This window comes from Sus scrofa, chromosome 1, assembly GCF_000003025.6.
Source record: "Sus scrofa isolate TJ Tabasco breed Duroc chromosome 1, Sscrofa11.1, whole genome shotgun sequence".
NCBI classification, from domain to species: Eukaryota; Metazoa; Chordata; class Mammalia; order Artiodactyla; family Suidae; genus Sus; species Sus scrofa.
Genome location: NC_010443.5, coordinates 270,758,511 through 270,776,775, shown reverse-complemented (window position 1 = coordinate 270,776,775; position 18,265 = coordinate 270,758,511). Strand labels below are relative to the sequence as shown.

Sequence of the window (18,265 nt, the reverse complement as noted above, 5' to 3'; positions counted from 1 at the left end):
GATACTCTGGACTATAAACCGCACACAAAGCGCTGCACACAAAAGTCTGCGGTCCCACCCCAGACCGACACATGATACAGAGGGGCACTGAGAAAGTCGCTTAATTAGGTTCAATTCCATGTTTACTGAGCATCTAGCCTGTAAAAAGACAGAGCTTGATCCACGCAGATGTATGAACATGGTTTCTACCATCAAGGAAACAAGTACTAAGTGTCAAAGAAAATCAAAATTTAAAAGAAAATCACAGAAAGGTGAACCTGAAGAAGAAGCAGATACTCTGAAAATAGTAACAACTAAAAAAAAAAAAAAAGAAGAAGAAAGAAAAGAAGGTATTCCCGTCATGGCGCAGTGGTTAACAAATCCGACTAGGAACCATGAGGTTGCGGGTTCGATCCCTGCCCTTGCTCAGTGGGTTAATGACCCGGCGTTGCCGTGAGCTGTGGTGTAGGTCGCAGGCGCGGCTCGGATCCCGCGTTGCTGTGGCTCTGGAGGTAGGCCGGCAGCTATAGCTCCGATTTGACCCCTAGCCTGGGAACCTCCATATGCTGTGGGTGCAGTCCTAGAAAAAGACAAAAAAGACAAAAAAAAAAAAATAGCAACAATTTATGGGAATCACTTAGCCTTTATCATTAAGAGGAAAAAAGTGTCTTCTGAAATGGCTCGCTTCCATCAATATGAATTCTTCAGGATAATCTATAATCTCTTCCTAGGATAAAAGTAATCTACAGATTTAATGCAATTCTGGTACAAAATTCTGGAGTTCCTGTTGTGGCGCAGCAGGTTAGGAACCCGACATAGTGTCCATGAGGATGTGGGTTCAATCCCTGGCCCTGCTCAGTGAGTTAAGGACCCGGTGTAGGTCACGGATTTGGTTCAGATCTGGAGTTGCTGTGGTGCGGACCAGGCAGTTGCAGCTCTGATTCAACTCCTAGCCCAGGAACTTCCATGTGCTGCAGGCACAGCCCTAAGACGAAAAAAAGAAAAGAAAATCCTGACCAGTGCTTTTGTTTGAGCATGGAAATTGATCAAACTGATTCTAAAATGTATGTGGAGGCCACTCTTGCTTCTGAGATGGATCACATTCTGCCTGTGGAATGTGTTTCTCTCTAAATAAACCTACTTTCATTTTAAAATAAATAAGGGAGTTCCCGTCGTGGCGCAGTGGTTAACGAATCCGACTAGGAACCACGAGGTTGCGGGTTCGGTCCCTGCCCTTGCTCAGTGGGTTAACGATCCGGCGTTGCCGTGAGCTGTGGTGTAGGTTGCAGATGCGGCTCGGATCCCACGTTGCTGTGGCTCTGGCGTAGGCTGGCAGCTACAGCTCCGATTAGACCCCTAGCCTGGGAACCTCCATATGCCGCAGAAGCGGCCCAAAGAAATAGCAAAAAAAAAAAAAAAATACATTAAAATAAATAAAATACAAAGAAGCAAGAAAAGCCAAGACAATCTTAAAGAACAAAACGGAAGGTCTTACTCTACAGGATAACAGGACTCACTTTAAAGCGACAGTATTTGCTGACATGACTCTGGTACAAGGACAAATAGAATAAATAAGGAAGGAATTCCCTGATTGATCCAGCAGCAGATGTTCTTTTCAATTAAAAACTAGATAATACGGGGGAAAAATCCCAACTATCATCCCTACACAGAAAAATCAATTCCAAGTGAACTGCAGATCTAAACATGAAAGGTAACAGAATAAAACATCTTCACGACCTTGGGGAGGCAAAGATTTCTTATACAGGACATAACAAAACGAAACACTATCGCAAAGATGAAGACTGTTAAATTGAACTACATTAAAATTAAGAACTTTGTTCATTACAGATTCATTAAGAGAGTAAAAAAAGGCAAACAACAAGGTGTGAGAAGATATTCACAATAAATGCATTCAACAAAGGACCTGTACTGAGAATATATAAATCAACTCCTACAAATCAAAAAGAAACATGTGTATGTGTATATATGTATAATATCCACACAGCCAATAAACATATGAAAAGATACCCAATTTCATAAGTCATCAAAGAAGTTCAAATTAAAACTGCAATCAGGTACCACTACAGAGCCACCTGAAAAGCAAAAATTTAAAACACAGACAATATCAAGGTTTGGCAAAAGAGTCTCCTATACTGCTGATTGGAGTTAAACTGATACAATACTCTGGAAAACTCTTCGGCAGCTGAACATGCCTATACCCTGTGAATAAGCGATTCCACTTCTAGGCATACAGACACAAGAATACTTATAGAAGCATTATTTGTAAGTAGCCAAAACTGAAAATAAGCTGAACAGCCATCAATAATAGCATGTGTAAATAAATTCTTGGATATTTATAGAAGAGACTACTAAATAACAATGAAAATGAGCAAACTACCAATACCAAAAGCAACATGGATGAATCTTACAAATGTGAGTGAAAGAACCATCAATGCACGAAAAATATATATATTGCTGAAGTCAAAAATATGCAGAACCGAATTTCTGCTTCTGGACATAAGGCAGCAAACTGTATCAAACATCCTTTTGTCCAAAATAAATGTAAAACGGAACAAAATAAATGAGGCAACTGTTTTTAGGCATAAAATAGCAGGCAAGGCAGGACTGTGATCCTTGAGAGAAGAGAAAAACACAAGGGGAGCTCCAACTTCCTGCCAGGGGCATATTCCCAACCCTGGTGCAGGGGGACGGTACCCAAACTGACAGCAGCAGTCTCCTTGAATTGTGGAAGCCAAGACTGGAATTCCAGGCTGCTGAAGCAGCTAGAACTGTAGGGCAGAACATCTGAGAGGAGGGGGCTTTGGGGGATGAAAAGCATAAGATGGCAGGAGGAAGACAGCACATGTTCAAGGCGAGATTCTGTAAGGCTCAAAAGACAGCGGTGGCTGCAGGGGTGAGAAGTGAACAGTGATGCTAAGTTTCACTGTGCCTGGGAGTAATCCAGTGCCAGCCAGTCCAGAGTGGAGAGACCTTACTGAGCACTCCTTTCATTTAACTGAGATCTCAGAAATGCCAAGCGTTAGTTTATTTTTTTGGGTTTTTTTTTTTTGCTATTTCTTGGGCCGCTCCCGAGGCCTGTGGAGGTTCCCAGGCTAGGGGTCTAATCGGAGCTGTAGTCTCCGGCCTACGCCAGAGCCACAGCAACTCGGGATCCGAGCCGCGTCCGCAACCTACACCACAGCTCACGGCAACGCCGGATCCTTAACCCACTGAGCAAGGGCAGGGACCGAATCCGCAACCTCATGGTTCCTAGTAGGATTCGTTAGCCACTGAGCCACGACGGGAACTCCCGCAAGCGTTAGTTTAAAGAATGTCCTCTGGAGTGAGGGCCACGTCTCTGGACTATGGATAAAGCCAAACCAGACTCGCTCTACCAAAGCACAAAACAAGCCTGCAGGGTCAAAAGAATATGTTTGTAACTTCACTGCCTGCGGCAAGAAAACGAAAACCCCTCTAAAGTAAGACAGCATCTGGAGTTCCCTTTGTGCCTCAGCAGTTGACAAACCCGACTAGGATCCATGAGGATGTGGGTTCGATCCCTGGCCTTGCTCGGCTACAGCTCCAATTCAACCCCTAGCCCAGGGACCTCCATGTGCCATGGGTACAGCCCTAAAATAGCAAAAAAAAAAGAAAAAAAAGTAAGACAGGATCTAAAATCTACAATGTAAAGATAATGTGAGAAAATGAATGTATATATATATGTATGACTGGGTCACTTTGCTTTACAGCAGAAATTGACAGAACATTGTAAATCAATTATAATAAAAATTTTTAAAAATAAAATCTACAATGTAACAAAATAAATGTAATGTAACGTCCACATGTCTGACATATAATTCAAAGTTATTAAACATGAAAAGAAGCAGGAAAATGTGACTCATAATATAGGGAAAAAAGCAATCAATAAAAACAGATCCCAAGATGACCCAGATATTTAAATTAACAGACTGGTCTTTATTATAAATACCTTCAAGGATTTGGAGGAAAAAAATGGACCTAATGAGTGAAAAGTTGGTAAATCTCAACAGAAAAACGTAAACTACAAAAAAGAACCAAATGGAAAAACTTCAGAAGTTAAAATGACAATATCTAAAATGAAAATTTTAAGGAAACTGAAGACTGGAAACTGCAGAAGAGTTAGTGAACTTGAAAACAGATCAACTTTCGCATCCCAACTGAAAAAACAGAAAAAAAAAAATAAGGTTTTGGTGACCTAACAGAAGTTCAAAATGCATAAAACAAAAAGTAACAGAATACTTAGTTATATTTTCATTCTATTGTACAGATATGCCTTTTCCTCTTCTTCATCAATCTTGCTAGAAGTAAGCCTATTTTACAAATGTCTTTCAAAGTCACTTTTGGTATTTATCATTTATATTTCTTAATTTCATTTTCACTGCTACCACTCTCTTCTTCCTGTGTAGTGTGCAGTCACTTGTTTTTCTAGCTTCTTTAATTGCTTGGTTCCCCCATCCTCCTCCCTCATCTTTGTTTGTTAATAAATGCTTTTAAAGCTAAAAAACATGTTTAAAGATAGAATTAAAAGGGAAAAAACCCAAATCCATCATCATAGCTATTGATTTTTAACACCCCCCCGTAACAAAACAAAACAAAGCAAGAAACTCAGCAAAAGTACAGATAAATAAGTGTACAAAAAATAAGTAAAGCTGTGTAAGATTTTAAACAACACTGTCAATCAACTTGATTTAATGCATCCACATTTATAAGAAGTTCCTGCTGTGGCTCAGCGGTAATGATCCTGACTAGTATTCATACAGGTTGGATCCCTGGCCTCACTCAGTGGGTCAAGGATCTGGCACTGCTGTGAGCTGTGGCACAGGTCAAAAATGTGGCTCGGATCCCTTGCTGCTGTTGCTGTGGCATAGGCCGGCAGGTGCAGCTCCGACTGGACCCCTAGCCTGGAAACTTTCATATGCTACGGGTGTAGCCATAAAAGAAATAAAAAAAAAATTCACATTTATAGAAAATTACAACCAACAACTGCAGAACACACAGTCTTTTCAAGTCCAAATGGAACATTCAGTAAGAGAGGTGAAAGGCTGGGCCATAAAGTGAATCTCAGTAAATGTCAAAAGACTGAAATTTTACAGGGGATGGTCTCTGACCACATGGAATTAAGTTCTATGAAACTCAGAAATCATTAAGATATCTAGACTCTCCCCAATATCTGGGAATTGAACACTTCAAAAACAACAAGGAAGTGTTCAAGGAGGTGGGGGGGGGCGGTTACCTGGTGGCTCGGTGAGTTAAGGATCCAGCGTTGTCACTGCTGTGTCTCAGGTCACTGTGGTGGCACAGGTTTGATCCCTGGCGCGGGAACATCCACATGCTGCAGGTGTGGCCAAGAAAAAAGAAGAACGAGGTGGGACCTGAGCAGGGATTTGGGAAGCAGGTGGGTTTGAACACACAGTAGAGAGCTGTTAGGCACACGCCACCCAAAAGGCCAGGGGTCAGGGAACTGCAGAAAACGCACACAGAAGGCCTTGAGGAGGCCTCGCTCCTCCTGAGGCTCGTCATCTTTCTTCCTCACTAGACCCAGATAATACGCCTGGCCGACTCCCATGGGTATAATTCCCACCTCAATCACGTGAGCTCACCTTTTTTCCTCCCACTCATAAAATCCATCCATGTGCAACACACCCGTGGTTATCACGTGGAGACCCGAAGCACAAGGCAAGTCCTTAACCAACATAAAGTGACTCAGTATTTTCTCCAATTTCTATTATTTTCCTTGACAGGATGCTTCATTTAAGTAAGGTAAAAACTCTTTTGGTTAAATCATCTTTGAACATTCTGTTACTTATCCCATAACTGAAATTTCTGTTTTCTTCTGTATTATAAGTATCTTTCTTGAAATAGGCAATAAGATTTCTTGAAAAACAGGAAAGCCATACAAAATGTTTTAGATTATGGAAAATAAGAAGATGTCTTTAAAAAAATGCACAAACACACGGTTTTGCATTTTCATAGTTCATGTACCACAACCCAACCCCTAACATAAGTACATGGATATAATCTTTCCAAACAACCTCTTTTTAAGGATGGGACTGAACTTTAATACCTAGGAGACTCAGCCGCTGTACTTTCTCCTCCCTCCTGATGGGTATGGATACTTAGTATAATTTAACAGTGATGAGAATTACAGTATTGATCTATCAAGTTCCTGTTCTAGTACTCTGAATAAAGCTTTATTTGAAAACAGTGAAGAAAAAAAATTTAGAAATTAAAAAAAAAAAGAAAACAGTGAAGTAGTTTTATTTTTTGCCTTTTTTTTTTTTAAAGGGCCACGCACCCAGCATATGGAGGTTCTCAGGCTAGGGGTCGAATCAGAGCTCTAGCCACAGGCCTATGCCACAGCCACAGCCACAGCCACATGGGACCCAAGCCACGTCTGCGACCTACACCACAGCTCACAGCAACGCTGGATCCTTAACCCACTGAGAAAGGCCAGGGATCGAGCCCACATCCTCATGAATGCTAGTCGGCTTCAATAACCACTGAGCCGTGAGGAGAACTCCCTGAAAACAGTGAAGTAGTTTTAAACTGAGTAAACAATTTCTTAAAATCATTTTTCAGTTAAACTCACAGTAAACCATCTGACACAAAAAAATAAGTAATAACCTGAAGGACACAGATGTACTAACTTAAAATTAGAAAATCCAGAAATAATTTGTAGAGAGAAAAAATACATCAATTTTCTAAGCATTAACCTGAAAATCAGTACAAAACTTTAAAAACTGAAATGATTTTATAGTAAAAACATTCACTACAAAGAACAATAGGAAAGATTGCACATCATCATTTTTAAGTCTGCAACTTTCTGATTGAGGGGAAAAAATCCACAGAAAAACAGGATTTAAAATGAGTTACAATCATTCCCACGCAAAATCTGAATGTCACTCCCCCTGCCAAAAAAAAAAAAAAAAGATTCAAACTAATCCTATATAAAAATGTAAAGCCTTAACTTCATAAACTACTGAATAGCATCATACTTATACAAAAGACACATTCGTGGAGATTTCTCCCTTGGGGATGTCATCCATTCTCATAGCCTTTTTTTGTGGGGGGGTGGCAAGAACTTGCAGCATATGGAGGTTCCCCAGGCGAGGGGTCAAATCAGAAGCATAGCTGCCGGCTTACGCCACAGCCACAGCAACACGGGATTCGAGCCTTGTCTGTGACCTACACTGTACCTCGTGGCAATGCAGGATCCTTAATCCGATGAGTGAGACCAGGGATCAATCCCTCATCCTCATGGATACTGGTCGGGTTCTTAACCTGCTGAGCCACAATGCGAACTCCATCTCATAGCTTTAAACACCATCCCAGGTTCTCGCTCCAGCCCGGGCTGCTTCTCTGCATTCAAGCTTGCAGACTCAGCTGTGAAGCTGACATATGCACCAGAATGCCTATCAGGCACCTCAAAGGTGGCATGTCCCCAAAAGCTCCAGATCTTCATCCCCCAACCCACTTCCCCAAACCCTACCCCTCCAGCTTACATTTCAATAAAAGGCAACTCCATTTTTCCAGTTATTCGGTTCAAAAACACGTGACTTCTCTCACATCCCACACCTCACGTCTAATGCAAGAGCAGATCTAGTCAGCTGTGCCTTTGGATACCCACGGAACCTGACCCCTTTTCCACTGCCACCACCCTGGGCCAAGCCAACACCATTCTTATCTAGATTAGAGCCCTCAGCCACCACTAAGTAGACTGCCTCCTTCCTCCGCTGCTCTCCTTCAGAGAGATTTTATTAAACCATAAATCAGCCCCTGCTACTCCCCTCTCAAAATTCTCCCCAGACCACGTGAGTAAAAGTCAAAATCACTGAAATGGCCAACAAGGCCACATTCTTCTCCAGCCACCTCTCCCCACCCCCACTTCATCCTACAACTCTCCTTCTGCTCTCTGCTCCAGCCACTCTGGGCTTCTTGAACATGCTACGCAAGCTCTGCCTGGGGCCCTGGGCACCGATTCCCTCTGCCTGAAAGCCATTATTTTCATGACTTGCTCCCTCACCTCCCTCCTCAGGTTTTTATAAAATGCCACCTTCTCCATACCAGTCAGAATGGCCGTCATCAAAAAGTCTACAAACAGGAGTTCCTGCTATAGTGCAGCAAGTTAAGGATCTGGAGTTTGTCTCTGTGGTGGCACAGATTCTATCCCTGGTCCAGAAAATCCCATATGCCCGAGGTGTGGACAAAAAAAGAAAAAAAAAATCTACAAACAATAAATGCTGGAGAGGGTGTGGAAAAACGGGAACCCTCCTATACTACTTGTGGGATGTAAACTGGTGTGGAGAACAGTATGGATGGTCCTTAAAAAAAAAAGAAAATAGAACTACCGTGTGATCCCATTCCTGGGCATAGATCTGGAGAAAACTGGAAAAGATACATGCACCCCAATGTTCACTGTAGCGCTACTTACAATAGCCAAAGACATGGAAGCCGCCTAAATGTCCACTGACAGAGAAGTAAAGAAGATGCGGTGCATATATACACAATGGAATATTATGCAGCCATAAAAATGAATGAAATGCCACTTGCAGCAACACAGCTGGACCTAAAGATTATCGTACTAAGTGAAGTCAGAGAAAGACAAATATCATATGATATCAGTTATATGCGGAAACTTAAAAAAAAGATACAAATGAATTTATTTATAAAACAGAGAAAGACTCTCAGAATTTGAAAACAAACTTAAGGTTACCAAAGGGGAAATGTGTGTGTGGGAGGGGGGATAAATTAGGAGTGTGGGGGAGTTCTCCGATGGCCTAGTGGGTTGAGGCTCCTGCGTTCTTGCTGCTGTGGCTCTGGTTGTTGCTGTGAGGCATAGGTTCAATCCCTGGCCCAAGAATTCCCACATACTGCCTGTGTGGCAGAAAAGAAAAAAACAAGAAAAAAAAAAAAAAAAGCATGAGAGAACCTGAAATAAACATTGCAACTCTCATTAAAAAAAAAAAAAAAAAAAATTAGGAGTGAGGGATCAACATCTATATACTACTATGTATATAAAATAGACAATCAACAAGGATCTACTGTACAGCACTCTACTCGATATTCTGTAATAATCTATAAAAGAAAAGGATCTAAAAAAGAATGCATGTACGTATAACTGAAACACTTTGCTGTACACCTGAAACTGACACAAAATTATAAATCAATTATACTCCAGTATAAAATAAAAATTAAATTAAAAAAAAATGCCACCTTCTCAGTGGGGCCTCTCTAGCCACCCTAACTAAAATCATGCCCCCCCCCGACACTCCCTATACCCTTGTCTATGTTAGTCTTCTCCTCAGCACCACCACCATCTCTATATTTTATTTATTTAGCTTATTTATGGTCTGTCTCCACCCACTAGAATGTACGTTTCAGGAGGGCAGGGATGTGTTTTTGTTCACTGATGCACTACCAATGACTAAAACACTACCTGACACACAGTGTGAGCTCAGTAAATATTTGTTAAAGAAAGGACGACACACTGAGAGGTTGACTAGTGAATGCTCTCAATCCTGTTTTACCAACTTTCCTAAAAGTGACTTTTCTTAGTCAAGCCACCCAAATTTGGAAGGAACATACGGTCCACGAAATAACATGGTGGTTTCTGCCCCCTGCCCAGGCCCCTGTCCCTTGTGACCCTGAATGATCCTGGCAAAGAGCTGCCATCTGCCCACTCCTTTCAGATTTACCACCACCACCACCACACAACAGTGTCCGTAGCTTCCAGACTCGTATCTGGCCCAATGCTGCATGTTATGACGGCAAGTTTTTTAATCCTAACCTATATGAATGTCAACCAGCTCTAGAAAGACCAGCCTGTGACAGATCAAGAACCATCTGTAGCACAAGGTAATATCTTGTTCCCCTAGAAAAATATACCCAAAGCCAAAGAAATTCATTTGCTGTCTTCAGTAAAGACATGACTCAGGCAATTTCTCTCATTAAAAGGTGCTACAAAGAAGTGACTATGGGTTGGGCTGCCATTAATTTAGTTTTTTAAAAACTCTCATAATTTTTGATATTACAAAATAACATAAATTTGTTGTAAAAAAATCTGGAATATTGCAAAGCAAAAAGTAAAGTGTTCTGCTATTCCATTTAAATCCCAATTCCCTAGAGAAAACAAATGTTTCATTCTAAACCCTTCCACACTTTTTTTCTGAGCATGTATAGTTAATTTGTTTGATAAAAACGGGGCCATACCATGCAAAATGATACCCAAACTGCTTTCTTCCACTTACCATTACATGGATATCTTTCAGTGTTGGTACTCTACCGAATTCTAGCAATAAACATCCTTATATGACTTTTTTTTTTTTTTCTTTTTAGGGCCACACCTGTGGCATATGGAGGTTCTCAGGCTAGGGATCAAATCGAAGCTACACCACAGCCACAGCAACACAGGATCCAAGCCATGTCTGCGACCTACACCACAGCTCACGTCAATGCCAGATCCTCAACCCACTGAGCAAGGCCAGGGATCCAACCCACAATCTCATGGTTCCTAGTTGGATTCGTTTCCGCTATGCCACGATGAGAACTCCCTTATACGACTTCTTGATAGACTTTCTTTTTTTGTCTTTTTGTCTTTTCAGGGCCACACCCTCAGCATATGGAGGTTCCCAGGCTAAGGGTCTTATTGGAGCTGTAGCTGCCAGCCACAGCCACATGGGATCCGAGCCATGTCTGCGACCTACAGCACAGCTCACAATGCCAGATGCCTGACCCACTGAGCGAGGCCAGGGATCGAACCCGAAACCTCATGGTTCCTAGTCGGATTCATTTCTGCCGCGCCATGACGGGAACTCCCATGATAGATAGACTTTCTATATCAGTAGTTCTAAAATTTTTTGATCTCACGATCTCTTTACACTCTTAAAAATTATTTAGGACCCCAAAGAGCTTTTGTTCATATAGCTTATCTCATCAATGTTTACCATATAATAAATTTAAACTGAGAATTTTAAATTACTTCTTCATTTATTCACCTAAACATAAACATTTTTATTATCACTGGGAAATGACTTTTTTCCCCATTTTTAGATAACTGTAGACAGTCTTCTTTGAAGCTACACCAAATTTAGTAAGTGGTCTATTTTCATAGAGAATCCAAAACTGTATCAATTAATTTTTGTACTCTGTTACATTAATACCCACTGGTCCATCCTGCACCTTGAATGGATCACTTACCTGTGTAGAGATCATGTGTTGACCATCTAGGAAATATCAGTTCACTGAATTACATAGATCTTTCAAATAATACATTCCATTGTAAGATATCAAAATAGCACACCTGTAAATATTACCACCAATCCCTATATCACAGTAGCAGATAAAAGTTTTCCAAAATCCTAATTTCACCGGAAAGCTGAAATTTTATCACTGGGAACAGTTGTTTTTCTTGAAAGACTCTTTTACACATTTTTTAAGTCTGCGTAGCCATCATGTGTTGGCGGTAATTTCAAGTAAAAATGGTAAGCCACGAAAAAAGCAAGTTCAGCTTCCAACTCCAATGACTTCCCAAGTGCTCTTCCTCGAGACAACCATTACACCTCAGCATAAGGCAAAAGAACTTCCCAGTTCATCCGCAAAAGATCAAAAAGATGTATATGCAAAAGTCGAGTTAATAAAATTAATAATTTTTGCTGTTTCATCAGGAACATTCTTAAGTGAAAACCAAAATTTATTTATTTGTTTATTTTTTACCATGAATGCATGGCAAGAAGAATATAATGACTACTACAGTTAGTTGCCACAACCTCGAGTCCTGCTTAGGAGGGTACATTACTTTTGACCATTAGTCCAAAGAAAGCAAGCAACATCTCATTATTGTGTCGATGTAAAAAGCATTTATACCTGAACGGACAGAAGGGACATTTGGGGCATTACACTGTTCTATACCAGAAGAGTTTCCTAGAAGTGAGATTACTGGTTCGTTGATAGGTACTTTTTATTTCATATATATTTTTTGGCCATGCCTGCAGTATGCAGTTCCTAGACCAGGGCTTGAACCCATGCCACAGCATCAACCCAAGCTACATCAGTGACAATGACAGATCCTTAACTTACTTCACCACCAGGGAACTCTTTGTATATTTTAAATTCTGGTAAGTTTGGCCAAAGCTCTCCAAAAAGTCGGAACCAATTTTCATTATCTAAGGTTGTATGAGCATCACTAGTTAAAAATATTCACTGTGGAATTCCCTGGTGGCTCAGCAGTTAAGGACCCAGCATTGTCACTGCTGTGGCTGTGGCTCTGGTTGGACCCCTGGCCTGGGAACTTCCACCTGCTGCAGTCACAGCCCCCCAAAAAAAACAACTTCACCTTATAAACTCTGAATTTGGGAAGCACCCTAACATATTACTAAATTTGTCTAAAACCAACTAAAATATAACTAATGTTTCAAGGCAAAGTAAAACCCAAGTACCCAGATTATTTAAGAAAATCAAACCTCAACTGTCAAATGCAAGTTCACTGAATGGAGAACTGTTTATTGCAATGATTCATTGTGAAGGACATTATTGAATTTCAAAGCACATGCGACTTGCGCACATCTCAGATTTGCTTATAGAGAGAGTGGGCTCAATTGACATTTTAATATAAAGTACACATTCTGAAAAATGCCAGGCTGCAACGGCACAGAAAGGACACTAATTAATTGGGGCACCGCTGGTCCTGTCACAGACATCACTCTAAGCTGACCCTCAGCTTTAAAGCTTTGTGCAGAATTACTGGACTTGACCAGTATAACATGTACTGTCAGCACTCAAATGCCAACGGTGTTCACGAAAGTGCCACAGACAACCTTTCTTGCCCCAAGTGTCATCTGAAACAGGGAGCAGAGGGAAAAGTCCCACCCACGGGGACAGGGTTACTCCTTGTGTAAGGAGAAGCGACTGGAAGCTGGGGATCCTCGATGCACGCGGAATGCTGCTCCCCCTTGACTGTTTCCACACAGCTCCCAAGAATTTTCAAGTTCTACTTATGATCAAAAGGGCCAAGGACATTACTGTCAACTAGGACTTGTGGTTTTTAACTTTGCGGGGAGCACCAACCCCTCCGTGGACAGGAGAACAGTTCTCTGTAGATAAAGTTGTAAAGGATCCACACGCCTCAGGGGAAGGAAGGGCTCACGCCTTAGGTCAGAGCCGAATCATGGACTCTGGATCCTGAGAAATGACTTAAGTCCAACCTCCCCAGGAACCTGGAATAGGAAAATGGCTTGTCCAAGGTCAACGGTGAGTTAGAAATGGAATCAGGCAAGAAGTAAGCAACTCAGAGATTTTGAAGCAAGCCAACCAGTGTCACCAAGTAACGTTTTCTTATACAAAGAAAGTTCCAACAGAAACCAAGAGCTAACTACAGCAACAGAAGTTTTAAGTAGAACCTAAAGGAACCCACGCGAGTGCTGTGGTTCAAAAATGCCTAAGCTGAAAACAGGACCAGAAAGCTTGCAAGGCACTCACCATGTTCCACAAAAACATTGCAGTGTGGGCCCCCGTGTCTCGAGGAGTCCTTCTTCCCTGCGCCTTTGATAAAGTGCAGGGCAGGCAAACTTGGCCGTCTTTGGTCCCCAAGAACTTTTCCAGGCTGCTGCCCCATAAAGTAACAGTAGGCACCCCTTTCCGGAAGAGGGTTCAAGATCTTTCAGAATGGGCAGTGAGCTAGAAGGAAAACAGTATGTATGTGGGATTTCACATTCACTGCATCGCCACAAGTCAGTCACTGAGGTCAGTCACAACAAGGCATCTTCTCCCATAAGGAAAGGAAGCGAAGATTTCAGGTTGACAATATGTAAACAGGAGTTCCGATTATTTTCGCAGTTGATCAACTTGAAGTCATATCAGGGCAATGGGACCCAAGCTGCTTGATTTTGTGTCCTTTACTGGCTGAGTAACAGCTTCTTCCCTTTCAAGGAGAAAAACCTAAACAGAAATATTCACAGGGGATGCTGTAAGACGGTCAGTAAGGCTCAAGTCATTTCGATTCCCACACATCAAGGAAATGTTGCTTGTCTTTGGATGCGCCTCCAGAACTTTTCCTGGGGAAGTCACCCACCCCCTATCTCGGTGTCTTCATCTTCCGCGGCAGATTTCCTGCCGCACTAGCTGCCGCTCCTCGCCTGCTTCTCTACCCTGCTCTCCGGAAAAGGACACGGGTCACCCGGCCTTCAGAGAGAGCTGGCCCTCGACTCTGACGAGAAGGAATGCATTGCCAGCAACTTTTAAGTCCGCTTTTTAAAAGGCCTGTGAAACCAGTCCAGGCTTTTCCTTTGCATTAAAGTTTCTGGCTGGGCTGAGACTAAGGGGGCCGTAGGTGACATTGGAAGAAGTCAGGGCATTAGAGGCTCACGGGAGCAACCTGGGGGCAAGGGGAGGCCACTTGACAGCAGGAAGGGGATTTGAATGGGGGCTCCGAGGCCACACTTGAACCCAGGAGGCAGGAGCAAGGGGCGGCTCGGGGGTAAGAGGGAGGCTGCCAGGGCGGGGCGCGGGCGGCTTACTTCGGGAGCGACGCTCCTCCACGCCTCAGGAATCGGGGTGTCCCAGGTCTGGGGAAAGAGACCACCCTCAGGGTCCCAGAGTCGGGGCTGGGCTGGAAGGGGCGAAGGACTCCCGAGGCTCCGAGGGCGGGAAGCGGGCGGAGGGGGGTAGGCCCGGCCGCCTCAGCTGCCCCTAACCTGGGGGGGGTCTCTGCCAGAGACACCCCCTCCCCCGGCCCCGGACGTTGCTACGGCCGCCGCCGTCAGGCGGTCACATCCCCCGAGCTCCGCCGCGGGACCCAACCTCCCCCAGCAGGTTAGGGCCGTGGGCAACGGAAGGGCTCCTCAACCGCGGGACCCGGGAACCGGCTCCGGCTCCAGCGCTGCTCAGGGACGGTCACCGACCCCCGTGGCCGCCATGATGGATTACGAGCAGCTCCACAACGAGGCCAGGCCCCGCCCCTGGCCCCGCCCCCGGTGACGTCCCGTGCGCACCTCGCGGGGACCCGGACCCTCTCGGCGCCGCTTTCGGGTACGCCGCAGCGCCTTTCGGCTCCAGCCTCCTTGCCCGCGAGGGCCGGGTCCTGCAGGACCTGTTAAAATGTGGTTTTTTCCCGAGAGCAAGGCGAGTGGTAAGGAAGCTCCCGCCTCCCCTGTACTGCCTTTGGTTCGCGAGAATCCGGGTCAGGGCTCTCTCCTGCATCCCATTGGCCAGTAGGGACAGTGGGGTAGAGCTTCTAGCCAACCACCTTCGGCGCAGCTCGCAAGGCGTGGCGGGAGTTGTGGTCCTGCGGCGCCCGCCCCTGTCGGTGCTCACCCGAGGCTTGCCCTCTGCTCCCGCTCCTGAGCTTCGTCCCGCCCTCCTGGGAGCCGGTGAACTCTAGCCGGCTTCGCGTAGGGCTGGCCAATGTCTCCCCTGAGCTGTTAGTAGACCGGCGAGAAACCAAAGCAAGGAGAAAACTGCGGATTGGATTTTCCCAGAACCGGAGTTGGATCACTTCCTTGAGCCTCTTTGAGAAAATTTAGCTCGCTCCTGGAAACCAAGGTATTTGGTGCCTTCACCGCTCCACCCCCCGCCTCCATTCCCACCTTTTCTCCAAGAAACATAAATATTAGTACCAGCGAAAAATAAACAACTGGAAAGCATCCGACAGACTGCTAACGAATTATTTCTTCGGAATATCAGGAGGCTCATTCTAAAGAAACAGCATTTGTTAAGAGCCTTTCGGAGGCTAAGCCAGGCACAATCATAGACGTTTGGGTGAGCAGGAAACTTTGAACTTAAACTCATACAGTGACGTGTGTTAATTTTTTCTCAATAAAACTGGGGGAATAAAAGGGGAGGGGTTAAACAGTTCAGAGATGTACAGGTATTCACATGAAAACCTCTTAGTCGAGATTGTTTAGTAGGCCTGCAGAGCTAGCCAGTGACCCAGACACACCAAATCCACACCTGCCATAACCCATTTAAATATGCAACTAAAATGTACCCTAACCCCCAATTCACCACTCCCCATGTCTCCCCAGAGCAGTGCACCTACCAGACCAGGATATACCCATTTCTAAAGGATCCACTCATCACAACACGGGTCTATACTAGGCCTATTACGCTTTTCATAAACTGGATGCTCATTTAATCCTCACTGCAGACAGCGAGGCATGTAATATCATTCCCCATATACAGATGAGGTGACTTATGGTGGGCTCGTTCTGTAAGAGTCACTATTTGAGCCCAGACTGACCTTGCTCCAAAGCCTTTGGTTTTTTTTGTTGTACCACTCCCATAACTGTTGACCTGACATTAGGCAATTGACTTCTTAGAAGTCGCACTATTAGTGGGGGGACACCATAGTCATAGTACAGACACTGTACTTTCCATTATTGGATGGTGTATTTTAGACATTTCTGCCGGATTGGGAAATGGTGCTGATGAGTTTATAGATATTGGCTTCAAAAAAGTCACTGGGAAGTACTGAATTAGGAAGCCTATGAAAACGTGTGCCCAATTTTAGAACTGGAGTTTACCTTCAGATGTTGATTGGGTTAGCTTTGCTGTCAGAAAGTAGTCTGGCTGATGAACTTGGTCCTGGTTTGCAACTTATCCTTCAAACTTCAACACCCTTATTCCCTTTACTCACCCATTATCTTATCCTGATGAGCACCCTAATTTTTCTCTTCGAAGATTTTGCTTTTCATTCCTATTCATGCTTTAATCATTTCTTGCAAATCTTCATTCTTCACTCTCTAGTTTAGCTTAAAGTTGAGCCATCAAACCAGAACGCTTACTGACCCTCGTTGCTTCTTGAACCAACATTCAGTCACTTGAGCACTGAGCTCCTGTGTGCACAGCACTGTCCTAGGTGCTGGGATACAACTGAGGCAGGGAGGAGACTCATCCTTGTCCTCCCAGAGCATACATGGGAGGGAAAGGCAATGAGCAAAACAGTAAAAATTCAAAGTACTGGTCTCAAAAAAAAAACAAAAACAAAAACCTCACAAAAACCAAGAAAACCCAAAGTATTGGTCTCGATACGGGAAATGAGATTTCCAGACCCCATGTCCTTTCCTTTTCCAACCCACCTCTGAAGGTTGCTTTATAATCACTCTTGAGCTTAAACCTACTGATTCATATTTGCTAATGAGCTGAACTAAGGCACTTTCATTCTCTGCATGGCTTTCATTTATAAACGGCGGTCGTGTCAGATTTTGTGAGGTTATTGTGCAGATCACGTGGGATCTCGTTTCCCACAGACTGAGACTACGCTTCATCAAAGAGGAGAGGCCAACTGCACTGGATTTACAGGTTTAGCCCTGTCTCCGTGGCTTGCTTGCTACCATTTTCTAGCTGTAGGCTAACCCCAAGCCCAGACTGTATACTTTTTCGAGTGACGCACTGGGTAACACTGTAGAATGATACTCGTGAGGGCTTAAAAACTAGAATCCAGAGCCCAGCAAATGCCTGACAACCAGAAGTAAATAAATGTTGCCAAATGTGAACAAATCTCTTTAAGCTCATATACTGCATTAAGAGTGACTCAGTTCAATCTAATTTTGTCCTCACTCACCCTTTGTTTATACAGCACAGCAACACATGAGTTGCTTTCAGTACCAGTGTAAAAATTTCAGTTTTTTTTTTTTTCCCCCAAACTTACTAGAATGACACTTAACAAGGGCACCCTCTAGTGGGGCCACAGAAAGTGAATAATCACCAAAAGGTGCTTTCAGACCGTTATATATTTTCACCTAGGTAATCATTATTCAGCATATACAGAATGAACAGCATAGGCTGGCCGCTTGGGAGACGAAGTGGGGATAAACTTTCATGGAGCCCTGGCCCTGGTCAAAACCAACCCAAACCAAGGATGCAGGCTCCCATCCTTTCCCATTCCCGTCTCTCAAGGGCAGACAACCGGGAATCTGTTCTCAGAAATGACAAGTGAGCAAATCTAAAGTTGCAATATTGCCTAGACAATATTCAGTTGTATATATGTCACCTGTACAATATTCAGTTGTATATACAATATACAAATACTATACAGTATTTAGTTGTCTGCAAGCTCCTCAAAACAGGTGATACACTTGGGAGAGGAATAAAAGAGATAAAATGTGAGTAGTGTTATAACAGACATGTAAAAAATAGTTCACCAAATAGCCCTCTCATGTAGAGACTTTTTTTTTTTTTTTTTTTTTGCTTTTTAGGGCAACACTTGTGGCACACGGAGCTTCCCAGGCTACGGGTCCAATTGTAGCTACAGCTG

The 18,265-nt window shown here is 43.5% G+C and overlaps 1 protein-coding gene across 2 annotated transcripts in view; it reads right to left on the bottom strand.

The window, feature by feature from the left end:
- Positions 1–15,135, bottom strand: part of ABL1 (ABL proto-oncogene 1, non-receptor tyrosine kinase) — a 145,068-nt gene extending 129,933 nt beyond the window's left edge. Inside the window, exons 1-2 of one of the 2 annotated variants that reach the window (XM_005660524.3) lie at positions 15,003–15,135; positions 13,492–13,950 (exon numbers count right to left, since the gene is read on the bottom strand). In XM_005660524.3, coding sequence (XP_005660581.1) covers positions 13,492–13,627 — 136 coding nt within the window. In that variant the 5' untranslated portion in view covers positions 13,628–13,950; positions 15,003–15,135. Of the gene's footprint in view, positions 1–13,491; positions 13,951–14,528; positions 14,948–15,002 lie in introns of those variants that run through there. The other variant, XM_005660525.3, reaches the window with a different exon arrangement.